Source organism: Sprattus sprattus (assembly GCF_963457725.1).
Source record: "Sprattus sprattus genome assembly, chromosome: 6".
In the NCBI taxonomy this organism is placed as follows: Eukaryota; Metazoa; Chordata; class Actinopteri; order Clupeiformes; family Clupeidae; genus Sprattus; species Sprattus sprattus.
Genome location: NC_137925.1, coordinates 32,454,876 through 32,466,026, shown reverse-complemented (window position 1 = coordinate 32,466,026; position 11,151 = coordinate 32,454,876). Strand labels below are relative to the sequence as shown.

At 42.2% G+C, this 11,151-nt stretch overlaps 1 protein-coding gene across 6 annotated transcripts in view; it reads right to left on the bottom strand.

Annotated features, from left to right (window-relative positions):
• Positions 1-11,151, bottom strand: part of LOC308367225 (ecto-NOX disulfide-thiol exchanger 2-like) — a 295,423-nt gene that overhangs the window by 69,800 nt on the left and 214,472 nt on the right. For 5 of the 6 annotated variants that reach the window (XM_080841064.1, XM_080841069.1, XM_080841065.1 and 2 more), the window contains one exon: positions 2,599-2,754. The exons of the other annotated variant lie outside the window; for it this stretch is intronic. In XM_080841064.1, the coding sequence (XP_080697190.1) occupies positions 2,599-2,754 (156 nt within the window). The remainder of the gene's footprint in view (positions 1-2,598; positions 2,755-11,151) is intronic. 6 annotated transcript variants of the gene reach the window in all.

Sequence of the window (11,151 nt, the reverse complement as noted above, 5' to 3'; positions counted from 1 at the left end):
ATCGGTACAGCAAGAAAAGAGTCATGTTTACTTAATACATTCAACACTCAAACAACTGTATGCAGTAAATAAGTTATGAAGTGTAAAAATAGACAATGACATCATTGGTCCAGCTTTACTACCAAACTGAAAGGATCTGATCGGCATGCGGTCGAATTTTTTGAAGAAGACATACATAAACTAAAAAAACTATATTTTGTTTTGTAGTGTACGCCTAAAGTCAGGATATAGTGAACTGAAAGTCCTATCCTGAGTAGTTTAGTTTGATGCTACACCATGCTCTTGGCCCTTCAAGAGCAGTGTGATCAACCCAACATGGCTTTAAAGAGCATCGCTTTCACGTCCCGCTGTGTGTACCCTAGCTTTGGAGCCCTGAGCCTTCCACAGACCCCATCCACACAGCCCCCCCCCCCCCCCCCCCCCCCCGCTCACCTTTGAAGCCATCGCAGGGATGGGTGCGCTTTGGTTTCTGACTGTTGTGTGATCATCAGCAGTCTCTCTGCCAGTGTGGTGTGGTGCAGAGCAGGGCAGGGACACAGAGTTGCCCCGTCTGACAGCTTGCATGAAAAGGTTCTTTTGTTATGGAAGACTGTGTGTGATGTCAAGCTGAGGCGCTGATGAAAACTACTACCGTCTACACACTGCGTTTGAAAAGTGCTGTTATGAGAGCGTATTTGGAATTCTCTATACGTGTGGTTTAAAAGTTAGTTTGGTTTTAAACCAATCTGACAACAAAGCGTCTTTCAAAATAAAAAAATATATCCCCAGGAGCTCAAAACATAGAAAATGGGAGAGTTATGATTTGAAAGAAAATTCAATTGAAAAGCCTGTCTCCATCTGATATACTCCAGAGAGTACACTGCATACAGAATCTGGCCGATACGACAACTGCAAACGAGTTCTGGCACCCAGCTGGACATCCCAGTGCTTAGGTATCTGTATGCAACTCTATGCCCTGGCACTAGAGGCACAGCCCCGATTGGTAGATCACAGAGCCGCATAGAGGATAATTTTTAGGGTAACTAGTAATCTGTTACCTATGACATTTCAAAAGTACCAACCCTGCGTATCGATCGCACTAGGAGAAGCCCACGCACATACACAAATATACAGCCAGAGGCTTCTCTTGATGTGCAGATGTGTGCATGTCCCTGTCTTGGTTTACCATGGTTTACCTACATTTCCCTCGGGATTAATAAACTATCACTCTATCTATCATGGTTGTTTGCTACGTCCTTACCCCATTAGCCAAGCCCCTGATTGGCTCTGTGTTTTAAGTGTGCTTTAACTCTCCCGTCATCTTACTCAAGCACAGGGTAAAGACAGATATAGAGACAGAGATATAGAGAGGGCAATTCAAGGGATCCCCACACCAGTTCCTGGTTCATCCCTGTGCATGCTGGGTACCCAAGGACATGTGCCCTCTCAGGTAATGATCTGCCCCCTCTGACCTGAGATGGGCAGCAGAAGATATGATTTCCCACCGTGAGCGAGTGAACACCCCCCACCAGCCCCATCCTTCTTGCAGCGTGGCATATTTTACATGCCAGAGTGCTCCATCTCTGCAGAGGTCACTGCTCCAATTACAGTCTGGGCCTCACCTCCTCCTCCTCTCCTGTCTGTTCCCCCTCTTCCTGCTCTTTAACTCTCCCTCCTTTCTCTTCTCGTCTCTCTCTCCCTGATGAGGTGTGAATGCTGATAAGCTGCTCTTGGGCACGGTCAAGAGAGAGAGAGAGAGACCAGGAAAGAAGGACAGTGGGGGGTGGGGTGGCTGGTTGAGAAAGAAGGGGATGGAATAAGTGAAAGTGACAGAAAGAAAGGGATAGAGAGAGGGAAAGGGGGAGAGCAAAGCACAGATGAAAATAGGGAGATTTCCCCTCACTGTGTACCGAATCCAATCATCTGTGCAGTCACTTGATCCTGATGTGAATGGCAGCTGGCTTTTCACAGCTCTATGTGTGTGTGTGTGTGTGTGTGTGTGTGTGTGTGTTTGTGTGTGTGTGTGTGTGTTTGTGTGGTCCTAACATGGTCCTCCTGGCCAAGGAGTTTATAGCCTGTCACAATCATAATGTCCGGTCAATAGACAACTTTTAGAGGTTCCTTGGCCTTCCAGAATAATTTAGAGAGAGAGAAAGAAAGAGAGAGAGAGAGAGAGAGAGAGGGAGATGGAGAGGGAGAGGGAGAGAGAGGGAGACGGAGAGGGAGAGAGAGACAGAGAGAGAGAGAGAGAGAGAGGGAGACAGAGAGAAGGAAAGACAGAGAGAGGGAGGGAGCCGGAGAGAGAGAGGGAGGCGGAGAGGGAGAGAGAATGAAGGAGAAAGTGAGAGAGGGGGAGAGAGAGAGGGAGACGGAGAGGGAGAGAGAATGAAAAGAGAAAGGGAGGTCCTTGATGCCTCCTACTCACGCAGCATTTTAGGTCAGGCAGGCCCAGTCAACACTGTGGTTTAAAATGCATGAGAGAAGAGAGGAATGCTTATCCGAGCATAACTGCTAACTGGAATGCAAGATGACAGCTAGAGAGGGGGGTCGGGGGGTTGGACTAAACCACTAGTGTGGGGGGGGTCACTAAACCACTAGTGGAGAGATGGCGGGGCTTACTGGGATTGGGCGGGAACAAGGTGCAGCTCTTGCAGTGTATGATCTCCTTGACGACGGGCATATCCTGGGACATGGGTGGAGGCACGATGCCCAAGCCAGGCATCATGGGGTTCATGGGAGCGATGCCCGCCATCATGCCCAGGCTCGGGTCAAAGTCTGCAGGAGGGCACCAATGAGACAAAAACAAACACACAGGAGAAAATTAGACATTAGCTTAACGCACAACAAACAAACAAACAAGCACAACAAACACACGATGCAGCCTCAGTGTGGGAGTGCTCCTTCTGGGTTGTGGATACAGATAGAAGCACTATTTGTTTTGTTTTTTAACCCTCTTTCTCTATCTCCCATAGTACTGATTAAACGTACTGAACAAACAAACGAACAAACAAATAACAAAACAAAGTAACTGAATAGACTTTTGAAACAATCCGGGGGCGGTGACCTCTACTGAGGCTCAGTTCCAGCTACTTCCGCTGGCCGCTGGGAGTTTAAACACAACTAAAGACAACACACACACACACACACACACACACACACACACACACACACACACACACACACACACACACACACACAAGGCTGTTTTGCAGTTTAAAAATAAAATAATGAAAAAAGACTCCTTTAGTCCTGCGGCTGGTGAATGCAGGGGCTTTCATTTACAAGTATTGATTTGGACTGCAGCTGTATTCCTGCGCTGAGCCTTTTTGAAATGGTAATATCATCTCTCCCTCCACACCCGCCCCCAACCACCACCACCCTCACCCCTCCGGCTTTGCTGCCATCAGTCGCATCTGTACCTGTGCAATACGGTGGAAACTGGAGAGCCTGCCTGTCTGCAGTCGGCTCTGTGAGTGTCCTTAAAAATGAAACGCACAAACTAAAAAAAGGTTTAAAGAGGATTAAAGGGAAAAGTAAGGAAGTCTGCTTGTGGGCCATCTTAAGATGGTAACAGTAAGATCACCCTGACTTTGACACTGCAGAGAGAGAGAGAGAGAGAGAGAGGGATGGATGAAGCAGCATTTGGCTTAATGGGGGTTTGGATGAAGGAGGAGAGGAGAGGAGAGGAGAGGAGAAGAGAAGAGAAGAGAAGAGGAGAGAAGAAAGGAGAGGAGAGGAGAGGAGAGGAGGGGAGGGGAGGGGAGAGGAAGGGAGAGGAGAGGAGAGGAGAGGAGAGGAGAGGAGAGGAGAGGAGAGGAGAGGAGAGGAGAGGAGAGGAGATGAGAGAGGAGAGAAGACGCAGTGATCTGAAGAGAGGAAAGAAATCTCCATTGACAGGGAGGCACGGTGGAGATACTCGCTCCTTCTCCAAGGAGACAGCTGTCCTGGACCGAGCCACAGTGAGGGCAGGTCAATGACATTGTGCATCTAAATCCATCATATGGGAAACTCCATTAAAGGCCATTAACTTGAGCTGAGGATGAGGGGTGGGGGAAGACAGATAGAGGGGGAGAGACAGAGAACGAGAGAGAGAGAGAGAGAGAGAAAGAGAAAGAGAGAGAGAGAGAGTCGATTTCTGTGAGTAGAAGACAGATTGACAACCATACTGAGCAGCACCTAGCAGCGCTGTAATGAATACTATGGCCTCTGGACATGGATCCTAATCAAACCAAACTGCATTTTCTTTCCCTTCCACCCTTCCGTCACTCAATTCAATTCAATTCAATTCAATTCAATTCAAATGGCTTTATTGGCATGAATGTACAATACACTGTTGCCAAAGCACTAATAATAATTACAATATAATAATAACAATAGTAAAAATAATAATGGTAATACAGGAACAGATAATTTATGTAAATACAAAATAAAGCAAATAGATACATACAAAAGTAAAGTCATTAAAATTCATTAATTATAATAATTATGTAAAGAAAAAAAAAGAAAAAAGATATACAGTAATAGATAAGAATAGATAAAAAAAAACCTATGAGTTCAGGCCTATGTTTATAGGTGGTATGGCCTGCTCTCGGAGGATGTGGCAGGACTGTACACATTCAGATGCCAAAATGTTACATGTCTCAATTTTCCCCAGGAGGAATGGCAGTTTCTGTTGGTTCGCTAGGTTCATGAAACCAGGGTGGATGTTTTCGAATTGGTTGAAATATGCATTTCTTATATTGTGGTACTTTGCACATTCCGTCAGAAAATTAGGCTCATTTTCAACAGCGTTCATATTGCAGTGGACGCATAGTCTCCCTTCGGGAGCCACCCAGCATTGTCTGTGCCGCCCCTTCTCCACTGCAAGACTATGGTCGCTGAGCTTGTACTTTGTCAAAATAATTCTTTGTTTATCATTTTTGATTTGGATTAGGTATGGTGCCAATTTGTAGTCCTTTTTTAATGTTCTGTATACATTTAGCTTGCTGGACTCTTTCATTTGGTTCTTCCAGCTGTTAGTATAATATTCTATACTGCTTTCTTTTAAGTTTCTTAGCCTAGAGGCAATGCTAATGTCTTTCATGCTGAGCCCATGTTTTTGGACAAGGTAGTTGAAGGGGTCTCTCTCTGGGTGTTCATCCCTCAGTTGGGCAGCAGTTTGATGGTGCCTGTCTGGTTTGCATGTTTGAAGATGGTTCCAGAATTTAGCTGCTCTCTTTTGTGTGTCAAGAAGGAGTGGTCTACATGCTATGTTGGGGCAACTCCTGTTTACACCCAATATATTTTTACAGAATTCCAAATTGGAATAGTTCGGGGGGGCTTTTGTCCCATGAGTCCAATTTGTTTTTAAATTTAGTTCCCCAAAACTCACTCCCATACAGTAGTATAGGTTTCAGTATTGTATCAAAACGTTTTAGCCAGAGTTTTATGGGGGGGTTATATTTTAGTAGGGATTTCCTGAGCATGTAATAGGTTTTTCTTGCCTTTTCCGTTAGATCAGTTATTGCTCCATCAAAATGTCCAGTTAAAGAAATCATTAGTCCTAAACAGGGCTTTGAACCAGAATTTTTTCCCAATTGGTTCGTTCCGATCAGAAACAGTATTTTAACGTTTCCGGTTTTCGTTCCAACCCTAAAATTGACGTTCCTGAACCGGTTAGAACAAAAAAATAAAGTTCCTGAACCGGTTAATAGCGTTCCATGTCAGCTGCGGGACATACAAATAAGTAGGCTGATCATTAGGACTTTAAAATAATCTTATATGTCTCTATCCTGTCATTAAACATTAAAAAAGCACTATAGGCTACATTATGTAAACTGCAACTGTAATTCTGACATTTTGTAAGTATTATACATGAGTTAAGACAAGGAAAATGTATGCTATGTTGTTTATTGGGCAAACAAAACATAACAGCATTTGGCCAAACATCGTCAGGGCCCAATCAGTGCATTTTTGTCAACAGAAACAATACAAATATTACAAAACTACAATGGTATCTACATACATCCCTCAATGTTGTATTTGGATTTGTTAGTCGCGGGGTCAAATTAATAATGCTGCCGCATAGGATTCTCGCAATGTCTTCCCATCTGAACGAAAAAGTTAAAATTCCAAATATGAGAACTACCGTATTAGCCTACGTTTTAAATAAAGACTTAACAAACTAGGGTCGGTTATGCTGGGCAATAGCAAGGTAGTCTACTGCCAATGCTAACTGTCCAACTTAGCTATAATTTCATTAACTTGACCCTGCAGATTTTTACAACAATGCATTGGAAATTCGTAGCCTATCTTATAGAATTCCTATTTATAAACAAACATGTGTGAGATACTTGGTACAATATTTACCTCTTCTTAAGATTGAGTTTGAGAGACTGGTTGCTACAGCTTGTGCATAGATTTGATCCGATAAGGCTACCAGCTGGCGGCGCGCGGCACGGTTCTCTAGTATCTAAGTTAACGACCGGAAGAGAACATCAGCGATCATATTGCATTTAGGAATCTTGTGAAAGAGCGAAAAAATAACGTTATTAACCGGTTACCATTATTTTAGGTAAACGATTCTGATCCGGAACATATTTTTTTTTTAAGTTTCTGGTTTCGTTTCTGTTCCTAGCAAAACATCAAAAGTTTCTGGTTTTCATTTTCGTTCCGTGAACCGATTCAAAGCCTTGGTCCTAAATAACAATATTTTTTAACTTGTTCCAGTTTTTCTTAGCCAATTGTGAAGCTGTAATTATTATTGTGTTTGGAGTGTCTTTTTTGGAATACAATGATTTTTGATTTATCCAGGTTAATTGGAAGGGCCCATGTAAGACTGTATTCGTTGACAATATTCAGACTTTCCTGAAGCGCCTCTGCATTAGGGGAGAGTAGGAGGAGATCGTCCGCAAAAAGCAGGCATTTCATTTCTTTGTGTAAAAGTTTAAGACCTGGGGATGAAGATCTTTCAATTTTTATGGCCAAATCATTTATATATTGAATAAGGTTGGACTTAAGCAACAGCCTTGTCGAACTCCTTTTGTCTGATCAAAATAATCTGTTAGTCCGTTGTGAATTTTTACACAGCACTTATTGTCTTTATACATATCTTTGATGATGTCATACGTTTTGCCCCCAATTCCACTATCAATTAATTTCAACATAAGTCCGTCATGCCATACTGAGTCGAAAGCTTTGCTAAAGTCAATGAAGCAGTCAAATATTTTACCTTTTTTAACATTTTGAACGTGTTCCTCTATGAGTGTGTGCAAGGTATATGGTCAGTTGCAGGGCTGGACTGGGACAAAAAATCGGCCCGGGCATTTTGAACCAGACCGGCCCACTTAATTCGATAACACACCTTTTGGTCTCTCGAATGTCTACAACAACCAGGCTTTTAGCTAGCAGGGCGTCTGCCCTATAGTCTACTAAAAAATAAGAAGAAATGGGACGCCCTACTTTTAGGCAGGACGGCCTAAAGACGCCCTATTTTTCTCCCGTTTTACCTGTTAACTTCGCTGAATGTGATCAAAATTCACCGTTTCAGTCGCTTCAGTGCTTAGCGAAGTCTAGAATCATATGCCCTGCCAATTAGAAAATAGCATTGCTGTATTCCCGCTGCAACAACGTTACATCATGATTCCAACGAAACATTGATTCATGGGCTCGCAGAAGCTATAGAAGACAGCTGTCTCACCGCACATCACTGAACCTACTACTTTATGAGTTCAACAAGAGTTTGTGTGTTAAGGTGGTGGTCTTAATTAATCTAAATTCAATACAATACAATATACATCATACACTTTAAAGCTTTGTTCAGAATACGGAGGTCTAAGATCGGTCGATATTTTCCGTCCTTTTTGGGAACCAGAAAATAGCGACTGAAGAACCCCCTGTTCTCGTCTACGAGAGGTACAGACTGTATTGCTCTCTTTCCTAGAAGGGAGTCTATTTCCTCCTGTAGGAAACGCGCTTGATGAGGTGGCACTAACGTTTGAACCACGCCCCTGAACTTCGGGAGGGCAAACTGGAGCGTATAACGGGCTATCATAATTCGCTATCTGGACAAATTGGCATATTTTCGGAATACCAGGGTTTGGGAACACTGGGCTTTCGGAACATTGACATGGCACCGCGCACCAATAGGCTAAGGGGCTAGCCCACCACTCAAACACACAACATAGAGTGTAGGCTAACGGCTGGCTGTTTCAGAGTAGAGTAGGCTGAGGGCTAGCAACAGCTACAGACTTGTCTTGTATTTACAATGCAAACGAACTTGGCCATAGAACATAGGTCCTAAGTCAAACATATTGCCAGTCCAGCCCTGGTCAGTTGTTCTGTTGTTTTGAGAAAAGCCTATCTGGGATGAATTTATTATATTATTGTTCTGGATAAATGTTGTTATTCTGTTGTTCAGGATGCCACAGAATAATTTCCCTAAATTGCTGCCCTGTGAGATGCCTCTATAGTTATTAGGATTAAGTTTGCCACCTTTTTTATGAATTTGTGTGATGTGGCTCACCTTCCATTTTTCTGGAAAGTGGCCTGAGGCAAGGTTTAAATTGAATAATTTCAAAGTTGTCTCTCTAAATGTAGGTTTGCTGTGTTTCAGCATTTGGTTATACACTCCATCTACGCCACATGATTTTGTGTTCTTGAGGGATTTTAATTTTAAGTTCAATTCTGATAATGTTATAGTGGGATCTAATTGATTTAGCCTGTCCTTTTCTGTCTCTTCAAGTTTTCCTAACTGAGATTTTAAGGTTTTTTTTTCAAAATGTTCTGTCCATTTTCTACCATCAACTAATGGGATGACTTTTTCTTTTCTAGTTTTATCAAAATGATTCCAGTGTTCCCAGAAGGAGTTGTGATCTAATGCGTCCTCCATTTCTTTGAGTTGGGCATGTATATGGTCATTTTTTTTGTGTCTTAGAAGCAATTTGTATTTCTGAAGGGTGTTAAGATATTGTGTACCAATTTCTTGATTTGCAGGATTTCTGTGTTTATTGTTTGAACTTAGTCTCAATTCTTTTCGCAATTTTTTACAGTCTTTGTCGAACCATTTGTTTTTGTTTGCAATAAATGACTCCCATCTGATGGCAACACCGACTCTTGTTTTTCCAATTTTTGGTAGTGCTGTGTTTGACTATTTTTAATGACCTTTTAGCTGCAGTCAAAAGTATTTCTGTCATTTGTTTGGCTGCTAAGTTGATGTCCTCCCTGCTGTTTTCAAATTTGGTGAAAAGGAAGGAGTAAATCATATTTTCAACTTGGATGGAGTTTAGTTGCGTTATGTTCGTTTTTTTTTTTAAGGCTGATAGTAATGTGGCTATGGTCAGACAAAGGCAGCTGTGGCATCACCATGAAGTTGTTAATTTGGTTTGGGTCTAAATCAGATATTGCGTGATTCATTGGGAGGAATGTACAAGGCACATAAATAGTGAGCTCTTTTGAGAGTTTGATCCATAAATGTGATGGTCTCTTCGTCACAATGTGAATATACTTTTTAAAAGATTCTCTGAACCAAACTATAATTCCTCCTGAGCTCCTGCCACATTTAATCCCACTATAATTTGGTATGGAATAGTGTTCCTGTCCATCTTTAATCCATGTTTCGAGTGCAATCAATATGTCACAATTATTTACAATATTTACAAAATCAACGTTGTGAGTCTTATCTCCGATTAAGGAGGAATGTATGTGTAGCAGGTAATTTTCAAAGATGTCATTACAACGAGATTTTTTGCCAGAGTTAATGGAGTTTCTCTACTCATTACAACAATAAGAACTAATAACCACCCCTCCCCCTCCCCCCCAAAAATAAAAAATAAATAAAAAATAGATAAAAAAATAATAAAATCATAATAATAATAATAATGATAATTCATGGCTAGTTTAAGAGACTAGAATATATAATTTGGAGCATTGACCTTATCTCAGACAGATCTGTATCTCTATTAGGTACAGCAGCGGCAATAGTATTTGCCTGAACTGAGCTCTGTCCATCTTGGATTAAGGGACTATTCACTAAGTTTAGGCTTGAACGACTTTCTCTGTTCAATGCAGAGTCTTTAAGGTTTTTGGCGAACCGCTTCATTCCTTCTATGTGGATGTGCACATTGTCATACAGATGGTTAACAGTAATATTATTATGATGGACAATTTTAACATTATGTATTCCAGCATAGAGGGACATGAATTTTGTATTCATTTTGTCAATGACACTTTTTGCTGTGTCACATCTAGGGAGTAAAGATGACATAATTACCTTGGTGTCTGGGTGCTTTTCTGTGGCAGATTTAACTAAACCAAATAATGCTTCTGCCACATCAGTTTTTGTGGCAGTGAAGTCGTTTGTCCCTGTGTGGATGATTATTTGGGATGGGTTTTTGATGCCTTTCTGCAGTACATCCTGTGCTGCTTGTATGGTTGAGCACCAAAGTTTTTTGGCGTGGCTCCTTGGGAAAAGACATTTTTTGTCCAAGTGGTTCCCATTTGAGTCACACAGAATGAAGATGTTGTTCGTTGGAGAGGAGGTTGGGCAGCAATGGCTGCTGCTTTGATGATGATGGGGAGGTTGCAGGTCTTGAGGTGACGCTGGGGTGACGCTTGAGGTGAGCACCCGGTCTGTGCCACTCTATCCTCAACAGATCCTCTTTCAGAGTCCTCACCTCCTGCCTTAACTCCAGGTTGGCCTGTTCCAGCTGCTTGACTGCCCGGCAAAGTTGTTCAACCGCATCCATGTTTGGGTGGCTCATTTGGCTCTGGAGTTGCAGCAAGTTGTTGTTGGTTTCTTCTTTGAAGGTTATGTAGTCCTGTTCAAGTTCAACCAAGGTGTCTCTCAGTCCTTTAGTGCCAGGGAAAACATAGGTCTTTGGGCCTATATCATTGGATATGTGGTGGGATCTTGTTGTCTATCTTGACTGTTTGAGCTTGTTTCAGCTCCTGAAGAATTCCCTGTGGTCTCTATTTCTGGATCTTTTTTGAGTTTCAGAGTATTGCTTTTGATCTCTTTGAACTTTCTCTAAAATTGTGTAAGACTCACTTCGGATCCTTGTACCATAACAGTCCCGTTGTGATACAGGTTAACTGTAAGTTTAAAGTCCAAAGCCCCCTGGAGTGTTATTTGTCTTCCTTTACTTATTCCTCCCTTCCTCACACATTTCCAAGCAGCACAGAGGGGGGTGTGCC